Source organism: Siniperca chuatsi, linkage group LG22 (assembly GCF_020085105.1).
Source record: "Siniperca chuatsi isolate FFG_IHB_CAS linkage group LG22, ASM2008510v1, whole genome shotgun sequence".
NCBI lineage: Eukaryota > Metazoa > Chordata > Actinopteri > Centrarchiformes > Sinipercidae > Siniperca > Siniperca chuatsi.
In genome coordinates this window covers 11,403,430-11,425,482 of record NC_058063.1, presented here as the reverse complement: position 1 = coordinate 11,425,482, position 22,053 = coordinate 11,403,430, and the positions used below count along the sequence as shown (strand labels likewise).

The 22,053-nt window shown below is 40.2% G+C and overlaps 1 protein-coding gene across 12 annotated transcripts in view; it reads right to left on the bottom strand.

Annotated features, from left to right (window-relative positions):
- The window catches only part of LOC122870064 (adhesion G protein-coupled receptor L3-like), a 214,476-nt gene that overhangs the window by 86,775 nt on the left and 105,648 nt on the right, over nucleotides 1–22,053 (bottom strand). For all 12 annotated transcript variants that reach the window (XM_044183768.1, XM_044183778.1, XM_044183779.1 and 9 more), the window contains exon 5: nucleotides 11,606–11,715. In XM_044183768.1, the coding sequence (XP_044039703.1) occupies nucleotides 11,606–11,715 (110 nt within the window). The remainder of the gene's footprint in view (nucleotides 1–11,605; nucleotides 11,716–22,053) is intronic.

The window sequence follows — 22,053 nt, the reverse complement described above, 5'->3', positions numbered from 1 at the left end:
TATACTGAAAGCCTGTTGAAAAACGACTGTGGCTATTACATCTGAAGTCTCTACACACTATATGTATTGCTTCCTCTTGTGGGCCAGCCGTTTATGTCAGTCATGGCATTTTGCTGGTCCTGTCCCTTCCCCTCCAGTAATCCCGGTTCTAATAAGAGAGGATTAACCACTGTTACCAGGGCTTACAAGAGTCCTCTCCTCCAAATGGAGAGCGCAACAGAGTGAGGTATGGAGGTCAGTGGGTAGGGGCAGGCGGGGTAAAGTTTGAAAGATGGGAAAGTTATTAGAGGAGAACAATATTAATGCAAGTCAGTGAGCCAATGAAAAAACAGCGAGTGAGGCGGAGCTGTGTCAGGCGAGGGAAAGAGCAAAAAGAGAGAAAAATAATAGTGAGGGGAGAGGCTTTCAACAAGTCGTCTGTGTTTTTTTTATCAGATCATAAAATTGTACACTGGTATAGCACGGCACCTCATCAACAGCAAACACTCCAGCTGTCACAGAAACATGATAAGTCCATACTGGGCCTGGGCAGCAATAGCTCTGGGCTACATCTGAATCACCATTACTGGCAACTCAAATTTGCCAATAACTCGGGAACTGCATGTGGACCCCATAGATCAAATCAAAGTAAACAGCCAAACCTCCGCGATCGAAGCCTCTTCTCCTCCTGTGTGCAACGGCCACACAACAGGGACCATGGGGAGGCCGGCATTTCTGATTGAGCGATCGCTAACAGTGGCGAGGGGAGAGGAGGGTAATGATCTATAGAAAAAGGCATTAGTGGTGGGGATGTGAGAAGTGGTATACGACGCAATCGCCGGGGGAGATGTTGTGAGGAGGGAGTAAAGAATTTGGATTACGCCACTCCCAGGAATACTGTACAGTATGTGGCCCTTTCGCTTGACCAGAAGATGCCGTTGGATGCAGCAAGATCACCCCTCAGATCAAATGTCACGTCCACTCGTGTTTCACTGCAAAAGCAGTAAAGGCTGAGATATACCTGCGATACAAGCCTAGGAGGAGCACGTTTTCGGCGTCACGGATACAAGCGGAGTAGCGGGGAATGCAGAGTGAGTCGGAGAATTGATTCATTTGAAAAGCTTCTTTACTCCACCCCACCACCCCCATTGTGACCTTAATACGATTTTGGTCACGGCTGTCATCGAGTCACTAAAAAGCACTTAGCTCCCTCATCCTCTCATCTCATCCTTTTCTCTCCCTTCTCCTTGTCTTTCTCTCTCCCCTCTTTGATGACTGAGAAGACTGAACCTACCTAAATATGAAAACAAACACAAATAAAAAATAAAGGGGCTTTGCAGAGCTACTCATACCTCTATGAAAGGGTGACATCATGTTCCATACAACAAAATAGGCCTTTGAGTACCTAATTTATAGGCTCTACATGATAAAAATTATTCCGTCTGAACTAGCTCCAAAACACTTCATAATGCTTTGTCCTCATATTTAAGGACAAACATTTAATGGGTCATATGCTGAACACAGAACACAGTCTAGCTTGTCCTTCAGTGTTCCTTCTACTATACATTATGTTTTCATAATGGCTGAGGGCAAAAACAACAGCTTTTTACCTATCATCTATTTATTTAGAGATCATTTGAAGGTATACAGAAATACAATTAATGGAGACACTCCACTGAATTGTGTGATGATGATGTTAATGTTAATCACACCACTCTCCAACACACTGTGCTTCAATGAAATCAACTTTAAAACACTGAATGAGGTAATGAGCTAATGAGCTAATTATATGAATAAGAGATGATGAGCGTTGAGTGGCCATCAAATTATTTAAAAGCAGATATGGGATTAGGCAAATGTAAAAAAATACACCGACTTCATGATGGTTCTGGGGCGGCACCCAGGTGGGAGTTTAAGGGTGGAAAGGCACAGCAAGCTCTTGACATTTCAGCAACTTAAGGGGCATGTGTGGCTACGACTGCCACTTATACTTGATGACCAGTTTGATGGATTAAGTGACGTAAGAAAACAGCTCATCATTCGGCTTTTGCAATGGGCAGGACAGTTGGATGTCTCATCGAGAATCTCAAGGGGTCTGGCACATTTTCCGAGAGGAAAAAAAGGACCAGCTGTAATCACCCTTCCTTGGATGCCAAAGCAAACCAGAAGGAGGAAATGCCATCATTGGCAAGGAGAAAAAAAATCCCCTAAAAAGTTACAGATCTCCTGGGCTTGCCAATTGACAAAAGTTTTGCTATTGTACATCAGTTTTCTAGGATAGATTTGACAAGGACAAATGCTCTTCTTCACTAACACCCAGCTTCACACAGTTGCACATAGGCACAGCTGGAAGGAAGGAGCCCAGTGCAAGCCCTCTTATCTTTTGGACACTGAGAAGCAGTTTGGGTTTAAGTGCCTTGCACCTCAATGCTACTCATTCACATCCCTATATAGAAAAAGAAATATAGATAGATATTTTAAATTTTCTATCTTTTGGGTTTGAGTTTGCTTTTATGACAATTATGAAAGTAGCCAATCAGATAAGTGTTCTACCAGGCCATAGTTTAAGTGAACACATTGCTTGGCCAGGTTGGAGCAAATTCTGGCAACAGGTTTGGGCAAAACAATAACTCACTGAACCATGTGCATGCAGCTTGTAACAGTCTGGCTGCTGTATGGCTCACCCTGCCAAACACATACAGCTGGAAAAGGCAACATGGCTGATTCTGTAGCTTACCTAATTGGTCAAGCTGTCGTACCAAATGTAATAAGCTGAACAGGCAACCTAAATGTACGGCTCAACCTTTAAAATAATAGTTATTGAAAATAATAATTAAAAATAAGAAATAATAAAATAATAATTCATGGTTATAAAATTATCATTACAATTAAAAACTTTGTGAATTCAAAGACTTCTGCTTGTGTGCACGTAATTCAGCTTTGATAGTGAAGATAATATAGGCAGACAATTCTGAAGCACCCTGCTATTTAGCCATACCCTGTAAAATTCAATTATATTTCCACTGCATAAAGCAGTCCATACTGTATTTGTTCAGATAGTGTATAATTTAAAATATAATTTTCACCTGACAAGTCGCTCTGCATACTTATTGTAGAGTCTACCTCCTGCTTAAGGCACATGCCGAGCTGATAACAATGGGGACCTTCAGCGACTGTGAGCCCCGACCCTGTCATGTGAGCGGCAGCTGTATGGATTTTCATTTGAATAATTAACGCTTCCCAATTTCACACTAATGGTTGAGAGGTATCAGAATGGTATCATTAGCCGCTAATAGAGATTCATGGTGGAATGGCTGCAATATTTTTTGCAATATTTCCTCCCTCTTTTTTTTCATTCCTTCTCTCTCATCCAAGGAGTTGCAGAGTGCAAACCCCTTAACTCCATCCCATCAGCTTCTTTAATTAATGACACAAATTACGGGGCTTTGAATAGCATGTGCCTAAGGATGGGGGAGGACACGCAGGCTGCCATCTCTCTTTCTCTGTATTCTCTCTTCATCGCCCATCATTTCCCTCAGTTGGTGCTCATGAGTCTCCCATACCATCATTACAGGTTCCATTTCTCAACATCCCTCTTTTTCCTTCAACCACTTGTCTGCTCTCTTTGTGCTCCTTTCTCGTACTTATTCAATCTCCTCTGTAGTGTCTCCTCTCTGCCACCATCGCTTTCTCTCTCCCTCCTACTTGGAAACTGCTATGCTATCTTATAACCTTGACAATGCAGGATGCTGTGTGTGTGTGTGTGTGTGTGTACTTGTTCTTCTGTTTGTGTGCGTGTGTGTGTGTGTGTGTGTGTGTGTGTGTGTTTGTCTCTCTTTGAGGGACAGGTGCAAGGACTTGGCGCTCATCCAACCAGCTACCCACATGGGACCGGACCAACAGAGGGAGAAAAGACGAGTGCAGCCTATGCAAAACAAAATTAAATAAATTTTTGTAGAACATAGCGGCAACTGGAGCAGAAATAACCTAATTGCACCTCCTAAAATATGTCTTGATTTTCAAGGACCTTGAAATTATGGGAGAGAACAGAGGGATGGGGGGAAATGTGGGGGAGAAGAGAAAAGAAAGAGAGTGTTTAGTCTGGTGGGTGGCTGGACGTGGTGGAGCACCAGTGAACAAAGAAAGAAAAAAAAAAGACAAGGAAATGGAAAAGGAGCTTTGATTAGTATGGTGATCATTAAAAGAAGAGACCCCCTGAAGAGACCAACCTCTAATTAGCGCTATATCCTCGACACTTGGCACCACAACAACTCTTTCACACACGTGTGCCTGAGTCTGTATGTGTGGGTAGCTGTTGGAGGAAACACTGAGATAAAAGCTTTGCTTGTGTTATATAAATGGCAGTGTTTATGAACATTACGAGAAGCTTGTTCAGCGTGCAAGAGCATTTATTCCAATATGTTGGAGTGTCTATCCATGAAAAAGCAAGGATGATTCTGTATGTATGTTATTGAGCAAAAGGGCAGCCAAAACAGAACAAGAAGCTGATAGATTACACCAGTTTATTCATCTATTAGTGGGGGGAAACAGTTTCCACATGTCCAGATTCACCCCTTTCACACCACCATTTATCCACATTGGTAATCACAGCCTCCCCGTGCAATTATCTCACCTCCCACATGGGAAAATAATATCTTTTTTTTTCCTGTTGAAGGACCATTGTTTATACCACCCCCAAAACTTCCTTTTTTATGTAAAAGTATATATATATATATATATATATATATATATATATATATATATATATATATATATATATATATATATATATATACAGCCAGTTTGTTATTTATTGTTATATGCTATTAAATCAGGAGGTTAAACTTTTATTTTCCATGTGAGAATAGTAAACAAGTAGGGCTGGGGGATAATCAAGAATTGTTTATCAACTTTTTATGTGAATAGTATAATGAGAATACGATCATAGTGTGTTATCTTTTAACAACATTCTGTTGTCTAAATTAATAATTTCCAACAAATTGTAATAAATAACTACGTAAATGAGCTGCTACATTTGCAGTTCGAACAGAGTTCATTGCATTGAACATTAATTTAATTATCATATATGTCATTTTGATGACACATTTGGTTGCACATTACATCCATTTGCCATATCTGTAAACATGTCCTGTGTTCTCCTTTGAGAAAAAAAAATCAGTACCCAAAAGGGATAAATTCATATTTCATGGTTTTGGTTTCATAATTGCAACCCTGTCTGTGTATTCTTCTTAGCCGGTGGCCAATCAAATCACTTTATTTTAAACTGTGTTTGCAGAAGGCAGTAGCATCACCATTCAATCATAGGTAGACGGTCCTTGACTTACAGCCAGACAGTAGTCTTCTACACAAGACAGCAAGAGCCTCAGACTTTGACCAGCAGCAGCCCACATTAGCTTTCCAGCTAATGCCTTCCTCTTATCTACAAACAAAGACGTGTCTTGTCCTGCACCTTAGCTTATTGACCGATCTACCAAACAAACATCCACTGCAGAAAACTGCACTGCTAACGTCAGTATGCAGGCTAGACCGCCAATTAGCTAGTCAGGTGTAACATAAGCACATTAAACTGCTTAAAAACTCACAAACCTCTGAAAATCAGTCAGTGTAGATGCAGGTGTGGTCATACATTTTAAAATCACTTTTACATTATTTCTGACTGCAAAAAAGGATGACTAATTGTGATTTCAGTTGGACTGTAACATGTAAAGGGTAAATCCCTGTAAAAATAGGACGTTTCTGCAAAGCACAGTTTAAAACTAATGTATCGTGACAAGATCAGTCTCTGCAAATTCAGGCCGCAACACCAGCGTGAATTCTGGTGTGTGAGATATGTGGCAGAAAGTCATAGTCATTAGAGCTTGCTGTGTGGGTTAGGGAGTGGTCAGCTGTCACTGAGTGATGTGATGGCATTACAGGCCCCCTTCACACATGGGAAGAAGTGGAGCTGGTCGTTCAGGTGGGGAGAAGAAAAGAAAAAAAAAAGCTGTCTGAACAAGAAGGCTAATGCTCACTGGCATTTCAGCGGGAGAGCGAGGAGGGTGTGGCTGTGTGATGTATCTGCTGTCACAGTGTTGACTCCCACACTACACCTGATGAACGTGGATTGCGGAGCTCAAGGGCAAAAAGCCACTGAACTTCCATACAATCTGCTTAGTAGATTTATTGATAACATCAAATAGGGGGATCTACTCTTCGAGAAGCTTAAAAGTTGCTGCAAGATTATCCAAGGCAAAGAGAACTGCCTGGGTGCTTTGGAAGGTAGACTGCTGATGTTTGAATACTGAGTGAGCAACAATCAAAGCCGATCTACATCTGTACATTAGCTGAGACATGATTTTAATTAATAATCTAAAATCCTGAGATGTGCAGAGACATTAAAACAATGAGCTACCCTGACGAGACGCATAACCAATTGCAGTGTCCACATTACAGCCATGAAGTCCCATCCTGGTCACACAGGTGGTGTTTACCTTAGGCGTGACCACTGCAATAATGGGCCGTGTAATCACACCACATTCTGCCCAAGCGGCATTGTAAGTGATAGCCATGTGTGGAGCATCAATTTCATGGTTTCACCTGCCAACACAGAAGGACAGAGACTGGTAGCAGGTGCTGAGTAAAACTTGCCAAAACAATCTACTACATTATTCGTTAGGTGTGTTATTATTAGCAAAATGAATTAAAAGCTGATTAGGTAAGAAATGGACTCGACATATTATGTGGCAAGTTTCTATGAGGTATGAGCTCAGGATTACACCGCTCCGTTCAAATCGGAGAATTGATTGCATGATTATATGTCCTGGCTTAGCTTCAAGTGTGAGAAATATCTGACAGGGCTGAGCTAGATCCCACTGTGCGAGACAGGATTTTACATTGTCCTTATTAGCTACAAACAGTGGGGGGAACTAGTGGCTTATGTATAGCAACAGACTGTCAGCAGGTTTTCTTCCTTTGTTCTCTCTTCTTGTCTCTGCTTTTCTGTCTCTCACTTTCCCTCCACCTCATCTGCCATACACACTAAAGTGTCAATTTTGAAAAGTGAACTGAACAAAAGCGCTTCCTTGAAAGGAAGTGTAATTATCCCCTACCTCATTTTTTTTTTTGGGGGGGGGGGCAAGGGCTTTGACCACTCGCCTGGACCAAATCGGTCAATTTGCCATGGAAACTACACAGAAAGGTACATCTAATTACTGGAGGGAGATGGTTGATGCACGGGAGAAGGACAAGAAAGGTAACAGCAAGCTGTCAACAACAGAAAGACTCTTTCAAAAGGCAAAGCATGCTGACGCAGGATCGAATGCGCTTTCTTGTGTGACAAGTCTGAAGCATTTGAGGGGCCACCGAGGGGATGTAAGTGCTTCATTACTGCTGAGGAAGAACACCGGATGGGTAGAAGGGAGACACAAGTGTGTTGACCTCTTATGAGCTCGACCTTTGGGAGGAGCTGTTAAAGTGAAAGTTACACTGAGAGAAAGACGAGGCAAGAGAGGGAGAAAGGCTTTAATAAGGCACTAAGAGAATAGACGTGCATCTCTCCGCTGAACCGTGGAAAGTCAAGGTGAGAGGGCGGGGCAGAGGCAGATGTCAGCCATTGGAGCACAGTCATGTTTATGAGTCATCATAAAGGGTCAGCACATCATTTCTGCCTGAGGGCAGCCTTACTAATCTGTAAAGTGCACGAGAGAGCATGCACAAATTGCACTCGTACAAAGAAGAAAGAGTCCTCTGGCAGATGAAAAATGAGTGTACCCTGACGTTCACATGACTCCATTATGACTTACAGAGGCAAATTCTATTCTGTTTATTAAGCCCTTCTTTGTTTTTAAAATCCGGTATGTATCAATTTCTTTTTTATTGTTTCACCTTTCTATCAGAGCTATTTACCTCCCTCATTGTTCAAAGTGATGCTATTTCCTCACACAAGAAACACACAGCTCATATCAGATAATTATTCAGACTGCAGCTCAAATGAAAATATGATGGATTGCGTTGTGCTGTGACACTGCCACACTGCACAGGCAAAAACTGGCAGTCTTAGTAGTAATTGTTGCAATGTTTTTTTCCATTACGACTGATGGAGCGGATCAAATTGCAAATTAATAAAATCAATATTGTATCTGCGGCATGTGTTCATCGATTTAGCACACTCCTCTGTCATTATTAACGGCGGATCCGATTGTACAATCTTGCCGGCTTATAAAGATATGGAGAAGAGAGCGGTAATTTATCCTAAAAGAAAAGAAGCTCCCCAAGCAGAATACAGATAAAAGCTGTCAGTGAAGGTGGTAGAGAAAAGAGGAGGGGCAGTTGAGATTGCGAAGTGAGGGAGCAAATAAAGGGGTATGGGGGGGAAGCAGTGAGAGCACTTAAAGGACAAAATGTAAGTGAAAGTGAGGGAGACTTGGGAGAAAAATAGTATTAGGGCTGAGAGGGAGAGTTTGTCAGAGGAATACAGAGTCAAGATTCCACCACTGAAGGAGAGTTGGAGTCTTGGGTGGCTGCTTCTCTTATTAGACACTCAAATCCTTCAGTCTGTCTCAGGAACTTGGTAAGGAGACTTGTGTTTAACAGCCCATCCACAATTAAGCTGCCATGTCTGTCAATGTAATATATGTCAATGTAAATACCTAATTATTTGTCACAAATTAATGAGCAAACCAGTTGAAACAATTTCAACTTTTCTTTTAGATTTCAACGCATGACGTCCATTGACCTAGAGGTTTATGATTAATTGTGTTAGACAGGTGGTAGAAATTTAAGCAAGAAACAAAAACACAAAGAACTGTCTCTAAATATGGCTCATTCCATGTTACAGGATCTGATTGCTTTATTTGGGAGGTAAGAAGAGAGTTCACTGGGCTGTCACAGATGAATTGCATTCACACCCTGCAATAAAATGCGTCTCAAAGTCCGTCTCCAGTGACCGTTTGTGATTATATTTTGCTTCCGCTCTCTATATAGAAATAAACGCCTACATGACTTCTGCAATGTTTATGCGTTGCCAGCAGAATTTTTTATCCTACAATGGTTCTGGGCACAATCCATATCCCTCCCTGGTGCACCCTAATAGGCGGCCCCCATGTTACAGGAACAAAGCTGGCAGAAGCAGTTTTCCCACAATTCAGGCAGACTGTTCTATGTTTCGACTTGGCTTTTGTTAAGGAAGTTGAGCATATTGTTAAAAATAAGGTAGAAGGTGGTTAGTTGAGGCAGACAACTGAATGGGAATGCCGTGGATCCCATGGGTCTCATGGAATTTCCATAGGACAGGACAGCAATTACATTGTGTCACAGGGATCGGGACAGAGTGGCAAAACCAAGCCTCAGCATTGGATGAGAGCCTTTTTGCATGGTGTCATGATTTGTGACTATGTCCTTAATATAAATTTAGTAAAGTGACATCAGTAGCCTTAAGTGAACTTAATGGGACCAGGATGGGATGGGACTGGAAATGACATAAGCTATGCAACTGTGTGGCATCGAGTAGAAATAATTTAGGATCGGGCAAAGGAGAATAAAAAAAGGAATTACTCCTGCGTTACCCTCTAGTGGTGGGAGGTGGGTAGTCAACTACTTGGATAATATGGGACAGGAGGACTATCACATTGTTCCATTGTGTGGAAAATGTAGCCACTATGTTGGACAGGCAACCTTTTTACATGGGGCCATAATGTGTGACCATATCCACAATATAAATTCAGAAAAGTGAAAAGAAATCACTTGTGTGTTACCCTATAGAGGCCAATTACCATCATCTGACTATGACCAAAGAGAGAAAGGTTGCCCTCGGGGGGCACACAGAGACCAAAAACATGCACATATCCCCTCACTAATACCATCACTATGCTAGGTAAAGAAACACTTGCATACTGCCAGTTCCCAACACTGGGACAACGTCCATCTTGGCTTCTACAGAGAAATCTTAATGTTAAAACAGTGGCATACTAGGTTGAAAATCTGAGTAGATGGAAATACAAGTCCATCTTGGCTTCTGCAGGTAAGTATTAGAACAATTTTGGACCAAAGGTCCATATTTGGCACTCACAGCAAAGCACACTGAGTGTTCAAATACTGACAGGAACTAAGAATTGCACTGAAAACCAGAGGGTTGATTAAAGTTGTGTTACTGTCTATTGCAGTAGCTTCAGTTGGGTCAGTGTTCTACAGTACCTCGGAAAGACACTGACACTGGGTGGCTGAGATAGTAAAATGTGCATATTCCAAACAGTCAGGTATAAAAGAGCCATCTGCCAGCTCTGAATCACAGGTAGAAATGGTTTTTACTTCACAACATGAAAGCTCCTATCAGGCAGACTACTGAGGGAACCATGTAAGGACATCAAATGTTTAAAAGATGGTTTTGATTTGAATTTGAAATATTCGAGTTCGCTTGAACCCAGCAGCTGCAGACAACACAGATAAATGCCCATGACCAAATATTTCCAGTTTTATATCATTTCTGAGCAAGCCACACAATATGTCACAATTTTGGCAGGCATAATTACTGTGACTTTGGTGTTCCATTTCAAAGGTCATTATAACACAATACCTAAGGTCATATGGCAATGTCCATGGCACTTCCTCTGGCCTCACCTGGACTTCCTTTCTGTGTGTTCATCCTGTCACCCCCATGCTGATCCTTCCATTCCCCGCCCAAATGTTTCCACTCAAGTTATGTGCAGCCTGACACTGTTTTTCACATGCTGTACTAATTAAATCCTTTTTATTTACTCTCCTCAGCGATGCCTCACCAGTCTGAACATTAACTGGCGTCCACTGAGCTGAACTGAACCGAAAACAACAAGTGTGTTTCATTTTGATGAAAGTCAAACGGCCTTTCTTGCTGTTAAGCTAAAAGAGACATGACATGATCAGACATGATTCCTCAAAGATATTAAAGTGCTGTGAACTGGAGGAGCTGATGGGAAGGCACTGACAAGCACCATCTAAAAATGAAAAGTACCTAACACTATCTCTGACTGAACACATTAACAGATGTGCAGTTTTATTCTTTTAGCATGATTGACATAATTCCCACACAGTTGCATTATTCTGGATGTCAAATCTACATTGGTCTCAAATGAGTTGCCTGTTGTATCACTTTAATACTGTATCTACAGTATATACTTAGGATCTGCTTACTTTATCATCAATAAATTACACAACCAGTATACCACAGAAGACATTACTTTGTGGAAACTGGCACACTGCTGACATAATTGATGCCATGCAGGATGAAGAAAATGAAGATAGCAGTAATCTCCTGTCAGTTACAACAAAGACTTTAACATTTGATAAACAACAGTATCGCGTCAATGGGTAAACATTCCTCCACACTGATATACTGTATCATTTTTTACATGTCAACAACACTGTCAATAATATTTCCTGTACTCATACAGGGTGTTATGTTTTTTGGATCCGCTGCGTCTTAATCTGTCTCACTAAAATGGATGACACATTCAAGATATTTTTGAACATTTGGAACATTACCAGCATGCATGTTGATTGGTTTGTTGATGAGTCACTGCTGTTAAGAGGAAATGAGAATGGGTAAGAGCATTAGGAGGTGCTTAAGAGTGTGAGAGAATTAAGGAATACATACTGTAGGGTACACATTCATATTGGACTTCCAGATATTTGTAGGTTCCCGGGCAAGGGTCAGGAAATACATCTGGTCCAGCCACAACAGCACACTGGGTCCGGTTATTACATCTGAAAACAGAGAAACCAACATAAGTCCTTCTGAATGGCCACAACACACAGTAGCACATTAGTCAGATGTTTAATGTGTGGTTAATTAAGTTGAAAGTATTTAATTCTGTAGCAGATTATAACGATTATGAAGCTCCACTGTTTATGGAAATTATTCATCCAGTCTCTTCCCTTAAACATATAGGAACTGAGCAGGATTTTTAGATTTGGACACTTTAAAGGCGCGCTTCACTGTTTTTTACACATCAGGTCCACTTTAATTGTCATGGGAAGTGCTATTCAGCTTGTAAAAATAGATGTATAATGTCTTCTGTGTCTCTCCAACATTTGAAAAAATAACCCTGATGATGTCATCATGATGTCACTGGGCTTAAAGTCTACATTTTTAATAGGAAGCATGTATTACAAACTGGGCATGTGGAGTTTGACACACATTGGTATTTACCAGACAAGGAGGGGCCAATGAAAGCAGCTATTATGCTGCATTGTGGGAAGTGTAGGATTCAGTGTTTTTGGAGCTTGAACTATACCAGTGACTAAAAGCCAGGATGTCTTTGCCTTTGCTGCTTTGGTTTTGACCACTTTTAAATATATGACTCTTTTGAGTCCCCCAACTTTATGGAAGTACAATATTAAATCGCTAGAGTACCGCTTTAAGCCTGAGAGGGTTAAAAGAAGACTAGATTTGAGGCTATTTTGAAATATAAAGAAAGAATAATATGAATTTTAGCTAAAAGATGGATGTGTTGAGGTTAGCTGGAGATTGACTTAAAAATTAGTTACGTTATCAGAAAGGGGTAAGAGATGGCATAGATTTGAATGTACTGTGTTTTGAAAAACTGGGCTGAAAAAGTATATACTTTTTTTGCCATTTTGTATTGAAAAATTGGAATTCAGTCTGATGGGTTAAGATGAAGTATTGCATTTAAAAACTATATCTTGAAAAGTTAGTTGCAGTGTTGTATGGTATTTCTTGTATCTATGTATTTTTCTTGTTTTATCTCTCTATCTAAGAGAAAATGTGGTATTTTGTATACGGCATTTTGAAAGGGTGATACATACAGTATAAGGAAAGAGGAAACAGTTTCAGATTAAGGCAAGAAAACTGAAAACATTAAGGGAATAAAGCATGGTATGGGAGCATAGTTGTGTGACATGTTTAACGTTCGCCCTTCTTTTATGGCTCAGGAGGCAATGTCATGGGTAAATTCATCTTTCTGTTGAGGAGTAGAGTTGGACGTCATGGACCAACAACCAGGCTTTAAACCATGTACAGGTTACATTGTTATTAGTGCATGATGGATGGTAGTGGTGGTGGTGGAGAAGAGGGGGGTTGACACAATCAACTGAGTGCGAAATCAGCTCCAACATGAAATGTAGGTCTTCATTAAAAAACACAATTATGGTGCCGGTGGTGTTCTCATGTGCCATTTTGTTTTTGGCAGTCATCAATCAAAGCCCCACTTCATATGCACGGAGAGCCTCTCGCCACACATAATAGCAACACTTATCTCACAACATTAACTCTTAAACGTTTTGACAAGTATTGATCTGTCTGTGCGCTGCATCTGTTTGCAAAATGAAACACAGGATATGAAGGTCTGTCCAGTCTCTCTATTTGAGAACCCACTGTGTGTGTGATCTGGCTTCTGCAAGCCACAGTATATACAGGATCGACATACATCAAATCTATACTCATTTACGGACTACCATTACCTTGCTATATATAAAAGGTATTTATTCCCCACCAAGGCCGTTCATAGTGTAAGTCTTGTGAAGGTCAAGGCGGGGTCTGACACGATGATTCATACACCACAATTAAAGGATTCTCTACACCTTAATTAACATTGATTGGCTGCCGACTAATCAATCAAACCAGTGAGGGACAAGCAAAAAGGTGCCCATCTCATTTCAAGCCAACCCAGTAATGAGATATGGTCTGCTGAGTCTCTCCCATGCGAGCTTTATGGGTTCATGAACTCAGCCCCACCCCCACCATCACCCTCTGCCACTCACTCACTCCAGTCAGCTGTCTGCGGCCTGTCCGTGACTATGAAGAGTTAATTCCTAGGCAGTAAATGCCAGTCAAATAAATAAGGGGTCAAGCCTATGAAACTGAGAAACAATTATAGAGGCAGCCTTCTCATCTCTACACCCTTCCTCCTTACTACCATTTCTGGTTCACTCTATTTAGAACTGGGGGTGGGGGGGTGTAATCAGCAGGTGAGAACACAAGTTAAGATTAAGTGTCACATAGAATTAGAAGTAGATGGATAGAAGAGATGTAGCTAGCTAGAGGTTGGAGCAGAGACACAAACACACACACGCATGAATGGACATGTACGTGCGCATGCATACATTTTGTTTTTTAGCAACTTAGATATAGTTGTTTTGTGGATAGACATCATGAATATATGATTTTTGTTTATTTAATGATATTGCCCGAGAAGTTAAGCTAGGACCAAATCTGGAATTTTAATCATAGTTTGTAATAACTTCCTCTTGAGGGATTAAACATCATAAAGTGTATTTAACGTGGATCGCAAACTTAATCCCAGCCTTAACGTCTATCTTGACCCATTTTCAAAATCCCTTTTATCACTGCTGTGCATTTTTACCTCAGCACACACAGCCACAAATACCTTCTGATCAGTTTTCTGTTTGTGTCCTGAAGGCACCCGTATCTTGCAAGGGGAATAAAATAAAGTGGAGAAATGATTACAATTAAATGTATCAAGTGCAAATCAATGGTAGAGTAGGAGGGGGATCGATAGCGGGAGAAGCTGCCCACACCATGTGCCACGACGACTTCACAATTACCAATTAGGGGGGGTAATTAGAATTTCATCAGACACTTGGCTCTGATGAAGCCCTTTGAACTAGCAGAGGAAGAAAGATGTGGATCCACGTTGAGTGATGTATTCAAATATGTAGATAATATGTGGTTTACATATGCACTATAGTAGGAAGAAGACAGCAGGTGGTTAGAAGCTACTGGAGTTCGGCTTCTACTAGCAAACGGCAAACAAAAGGATGATTTCTTCTTTGAAGCATTTACAACAGTAATTCGTCAATTCTATGTGTTACTGTATTAATTCTCCACTGGCACATAATGACAGCAAATGATAAAGAATTACATCTTGATATAACCCTCTATCAGAGCGGAGATTCTAAAACTGGACACAAAACTCAATTTTGCAATTTGCCCCCTTTTATCCGCATTCCCACTTTTCCTCCCTTATAGCTTTTTCCTCCTGTTCCCTCGTCTGCTATTTGTTATAACTGGCAGATTAGAGCTCAGACTACCAGCTGACGAGGGGAGATGTGGCACAAAGCACAAGAGCCCTATGTAAGCACAAATTGTAATGACTATAATCGCTGGCTGATCCTGCTGCTGCCTCTGATGTAAGTGGGTTGAGTCCCCTCAGCCCATTGACCACTGACACAAGATAAAAAAAAATAAACAAATGAATGAATGAATGGGTGAACAAATAAATAATTGAAACAAAGTGAAAGAAAAAGAGGAAAATAGTCTAAGACCGGGACGGTGCAGCTGCTGTCAAAGCTGGACAGATTTGTCCACATTGGAGAGTAATAAAAGAGAATTGGTATGCACCACTGTTCCCTTTCAGAACTAAAGTGATTTATATCACAAGGAAAATACCAACCAAGTGGAAGGAGAGAAAGGTTCGCCAGCATTTAAAAGTTCAGGAGGGGAAGGAAAAATGCAATGCTGAATCTTCTTCCAACACTGAAACTTGCTTTGAGTGACTTTCCATAGAATCCATATCAAAGATGCTTGCCGGAAATAAGTCAAATAAGAAAGGAGACGGTTCAGCTGGCGTTCTGTATTGAGGGGACTTCTCTCTATGGAGTTTCTCCACAGTTCGTATATGTTTGATGGAACATTCCCTGTCAGGGAGCGCAAACTCTCCATTTGCTTTCAGTTCAAGAGCAAACACGTCCAAAGTGCCCCACGTCTAAAATATTCACACGCACACACACACACACACACACACATATAGGTATTAGTTCTCATATTAAGAAAAGAAGATTCACAAGGTGCTTTATTATGTGTGTGTGTGTGTGTGTGTCAGGCTGTGTACACACTTGTGAGGGTTTGTATTTGTAAGACAGGGAGGGAGGGGAGCGGGGTAAAAAAGTGACGGACGGGTCAATATCCCCGTCTCTCTGCTGGGACCCATTACGCTTCAGTGATGGTCTTTGCCACCCGCAGTCGACTTCATTCATTATCTTTCCCAGCTGCACGTCGCAGCATCCATCTTTTCTCATTCAGCCTGTCTCCTGGCGCAGCACAAAAAACAACCTTTAAAACTGCCATGAAAACCTCAAGAAAATGTTACAAAAGGGGAAGCAATGGCCTTGAGCCTGTGCATTTAGCTATTGAGTAACACCAGGAAGTGTTAAAAGGTAACTGTTGAGTGTCGATTAGTGCAGCTCTTTTACAGGAAGAGGAATTATCAGTTAAAGTCTTGGAGGAGGTCCATTGTTCACATAGAGAAGCTTGTTAAGTCTTCTGTTGTGGAGCTGCTATAGAATAATGTATCGTTTATATGTTCCAATTATTTGGAGTAACCTCAAAGATACCCAAGCTGGAGAATATCAAACAAACTGTAACAGCCATGCTAATGCTGCTTCTGCTTGGGAGGGTTGGGTATATGTGAAACTACACTGATTATATTAACTTATTTGCTTAAGGGCTCTGGACCACTAAGAGTGTGTAAACTAAAGGGAGTGTGTTTCAAGCGAGAGAATTATTGTTAAGAAAAATATTTTATTCATGTTTTGTTGTTAGTCGCTACAGCTGGAAAGTGGCAAAGCTATTCATGTCGGTGTGACATCTACTATAGTATCACATGCACAATGCCCAGTCACACCAGAAAGAAAGACGAAAGCGAAATTTATTTGCACTTCTTCATGAAACGGTACTGGAAGCTCGACGTCGTAGTGACAACTTGCATTTCGTCCAGTGGCTTTGATTGGTTGTCGCTAGTTTCATTTGGTGGCAAAAAAGATATATAAAGGACAGCTCTATTGGAGTTGCTTCTCAATTGGAAAAAAAGGTTATATTGTAACGATGGTGCGACATGGCTAATATAATAGCTCCCTCCTTTTTTGACTCTCGGTTTCTTTCGGTAGGCACTGTCAAGTCGGTTTGCCATAGGATCATTTTGATTCTTTTCTATTTTAAACTGTCCATCATGAGCCCGACAACGTTGTAGGAGTGCAATGCTAAATTGGTGGAGCACTCTTTAAGGCTCCTGCACTGCACTATAATTCTCCTAAGCATATTGCAAAGGTGTTTTGCCAAGGAATATAAATGAAAGGACAAACAGACAAACACAAAAACATTGGCATTATATAGGTGTTCCTATGAGCGCCTATAATCATTGTCCATATTTCGTGAGAATTCCATGAGGTATGACTGTTTACCAACCAGCCTTTAATACACGAGATGCCAGTTACCTGGAAAGATTTTGCCTAATTTATAAAGACTATATGCTTATCTTTGTACTCCCAAAAACAACACAATGATCTAAAGCCAGCCACTGAGACTGCTGATTGTAACTACAACAGGAGTTTCTTTGTCTTGGAAGCATTTGATTGCATAATCACAATTTTGCAGTACAGACCAACAGAGTCACATGAATATATTAATCATCTAAAAAATAAATCCTACATCTTTTTGACAGAACAAAGTATGTGAGAAGATGTGAAAAAGGTTTAATAGTTTATGTAGTTCCTTGCACATAAGTTTGTATAGGATTGTTTTTTCCCCTAGTCTTTTCTTGACAGTCAATCTATATTCCCGGTTTGTACTGAAAGCCCCATGCATCACATAGTACACATACTGTGTTGTGGGCTACTGACCAGCTCTATCATAGCAGTCAGGGGTTAAAAGGTTGAGGGCAACTTGGAAGTACACTATACGTTGAAGTTTTCATTCACTTACCCTAAAGATTTTCCTTTGTGGACTGATAGAGCATTGTTACATACATATTGAAACAACCTACACAGAGATGCTCTGCACTTCACAGAAACATATCGCCATCTATACATGCTGACAAATTATCTATAATGGCACTAATGAATCCTCCCAACAAATTCTGTTATTATTCTAAAGCTACAGACTTTGTTTCTAAAACACCAACGCAGATTAAAGAGCAGAAGAGGAAGATGACGAATGAATGTATACAACATAAATACAATTGCCGAGCGTGGGTGTGTGAGTATTTGAAGTGCATCGCTGAAGGAGCTCAATGTTGTTCAAGTTCAAGATGACATAGCACCGCACAAACATGAATGAACATCTCACACGCGAATGCACACATACATTCATGACTGATGACTAATTCATCACAGATGATAGAGGCAACTGCATTTAAGATTAACACACTGCAGCGTTGCCTGCCTACTGGGTGGCATTAGCAACGTGCTACAAAACCACAGAAAATATCATCCTCAGCTCTGTCACACTGTGTGTACAAACACTATGGGTGACAAAACATCAGCCATATTCCTTTTTTTTTTTTTTTTTTAAATATAGGATTAACTATGTGGAACTAAGCAGAGATGAATAAAGTGCCAAGTGACTGCTCAGTATAGAGAGGATGGAGTGTTTATGTGCATGAGCTATATGAATGACCTTTATCAGGCTCTATTAAGTATGGAATAAGTTTCATTATGGATGGTCAAACAAAGGTCAAGATCGATCATCTCTCATGAACTTCCTCCACTGCTTACATAGATTCAATGTTATTTTTCAAAAAAATGAGCATTTTGAGCTCTTTTTTTCCCCCTCGTGACAAGCATAATCCCTCTTAGCCATTCACACAGATTAGTGGCTTTCATAAGATTTTTACATCACACAGTTTTTCCACTCTCTAATATAGTATTTGGAAGATAAGCCACAGTTCATCCCAATGCAACAACAAGCTGAGAAAAATACAGTGTCACTAAGGCACTATGACTGGATGTGAAGAGATGATCAACTAGAATACAGGCTTCTTGAGTATTTTTTAAAAAGTGTTCATACTGAGACTTTATGGATGGTGGCTGTATATGGATTCATCTATGAGGTCCTGTGTGTGGCTATATTTCAAGAGCCTAAAGTGAAGCACAAGCTCAGCTTGATAAACACATGCTTTTCCTGTTTCGCTGTGTGTTTGGACGAGTAGGCACTTTCACTGAGGTGATGACTAAAACAATATTTTGTAACTGAGAAGAGAGATTGGGCTTGTTTATGGCTCACGATGATGGATGAGACAAATATTAACAACGGTCAAACATTTTCCCTCTCTGATGTGTTCTATTTGTACATTTCTCCACTTAGTGAAGCCCACACCAAGAAGAAATCCAGCCTCATAATTCGTTTTTCTTTACAGTTCATGTACTTTTTATCAACACTTAGTTTGGAAAGGTTTTGTATCCAGTTTTTTTTAGTACATCTGAACTTGTAGTGACTGTGTATTCAATAATATGTAGTCAACAACAATGTCAACTATATGGAAACAGTCTGTAAGGCAAAGACTAATGTCCACAGCAGCGGTCACCACAAGTTCAAATTGCAGATGTTCAGTTCTTCAGCAATATCTGGAGCCTGAATGCAGCACTGGAGCACAGCAGCAAAACCCAGACTTGGGTGTCTTTATATGTTGGTGTGTATATTTTGAGTGTTATTTAAAGGATTTTAAGTACCCATTTACTTTAGTTTACTGAAACAATCACAAAATAAATCATGTAAACTATCAATTAACCATTTATTTATTGCAAAACATAAAGTCTAAATAGTTTATTTTCACCCTTCTCGTTTCAAGATAATTTTGTCTTTTGGACCAATGAAAAGGAAAAGAGGAGTAAAAGTGCACAGATTTTTCTGGGCTGTTGCTTTGTCAGGCAACACATAGATTTTAGGTCAGGCCAGACAAAGGTTATCACCTCAGGGGATGCACTTCTCCCATGATGAGCATTGCTTCTGAGGAGGGATTTATTTACCTGTGGTTGGCTTCTGTCCTCAGACGTTATGGAAGAACAATCTTCCTGGCACTTATAAGACACATACAGACGCAAATCAAAAGAAACAAAGTGCAAATTATGTCTTGAGTGAAGTTTAGTTACTCAACACAACTTGCCGTGCTTTGGAATGAAACTGCTTGATAACAAGCATTTTAACACAGGATGTGACTGAACGACACAGGTCTTCCGAGATACATTTCTTATTTGCATTACTTTATAGCACCAGTGTCTGCTACTAAATCTAAAATAACTCTTGAGTCTCAGAAATTTTAATAGCACTCTGCCAGTGCAAGTGGAGAGCTAAAACAAGGGGAGAAAATATTTTTTGCAGCATAATGAATGTGCAAGAAAGTAAGTCAGCTCTTTGTGTAGAACATATGGATTCAGCACTGATTGTGACCATAATGAACTAATATGAATATGAAATAGGGAAATTAACAAAAAACCTGTGCATGTTAAAGCTACCTTTGTTTTCTGTTTTTAGGAATAAATGTTAAAAATACAGCTATTTATCTAAGCCAGGGGACACGTCAAACTCAACAACCACTGCAATTCCTTTGCAAGAATTTTGAACAAGCCTCCTCCTATTGTTATTTTGAGGAGAAGTAATCCGGCTGCAGACAGATCAAACTTGCTCAGCTAGCCTCTATGAAATTAATCCATCTATTTCTGTGCCACAACAGGTATTAGGTGATGCAATTTCTCTCTCCCCCTGAAAGGTCAATCCATGAGTCTGCACACACTGTAGACATCTATCTGACTGTGCACACGTAAATTCCATTAAAGTTTGAATATGGCACATGCTGTAGAGTGCTCGGGGAGTTGGATGCTTCCAAACTCAACATTAGGAAGAAAAAATTACTGATCAAAATAAATCCAGTAAAACTGCTTTTATATGGGGAGTGCAGTCAGAGCTTATAATAAAAGTGTATTGTTTAAATTACACAATTAAGCTTGGGCCTGTATGATAACTAATTTAGATGAGCTAGTTCATAGTGCTGCAGTTCAATTGTATTCTTTCACACACTGACAATATACAACCATTTTTTTGAAGACAAAAGAGCCTGTGTACTGAATCATCTTTGACATCAATGCTAGACCCTTTTCATCAATGCATTCACATGTACAGCAAGCGGTCTTTTGGAGCACAGACACAAATTTGAGTTATATCTCTAAAGGGCATAGATAAACTCAGCAGAATAATCCTCAGCCATTTCCTTGGATGCCAGGAGAGACACATCTTGAAAATTATGCAGCTCAGAAGAGAACAAAGAACAATGTTTTGTTCAAACTCGATAGTGATTCCAAGTTCTGCCAATATTTGTTTAACTCTTTCTCTCACAGACAAACATATATTGAACCACAGCCTTTCCAATAAATAATACATTATGTGCACTCTATTTTCTTTGTTTTATCCTGTGAATGAACTGAATCCACCATTAATGCTTACTGAAATGATACATTTTCCATACAGATGATGATCATCACTGCTCCTTTTATACTGTGGCCATAATTAGAGAAATGGCAGGGAAGTAGAGTTGTATGTAAATTATGTCATCATACAGCGATATATGATTTACATGATGCAGAAGCTATGACGGTGGCTAATTAAAATGCCAGCACGAGCACTCCTATCAATGTAACCCTGACTGCTCTCATTTAAAACAAGGCAACAGGGATTTGTGCCATGGAGGACTGATAACTCAACATATAATTTGTGACAGTTCATAAGATACAATATACTGACTGATCATTTCCCATGGGGTAGCTGTTTCCCTCAGTTACGATCAGTAAGTAACATGTCAATTGTCTGAGAGACTTTTGCATTGTATGGATGGCATTTCTTAGAGCAAAACAAACTGGAAACTGATTTGTGAACTGAATGTCATTTGTATGCGTGAGATGTCATGATGTCATTAGAAGCAGCAGGTATTAATATTTTGAGACCGCTTATTACTAAGTCAAAATGGGCAAAAAGAAAAGTTATTTCCTCCAGCTTTGGGACAATAGTTAATTAAGACATGTTTTGAAATGTGTCGCTGTGAGCAGAATAGGCATTGATTGGAAAAGTGCTTTCACTCCTACCCCACTTACAGGCACCCATACTGTGAAACTAACCTAATGACACTGATATTCGTTACACAACCTTAATAATATATTTCTGATACATCTCTTCCATTAAAAGTAAACAAATATATAAAGCTTGATGTGTGATTTAAGTATCTGTCAGTCTGTCAAAAACAAGAAGCGTCTAATCTCCGGGTACGTGGATGTAAATCATAACGCCCACAGGGTCTCCAG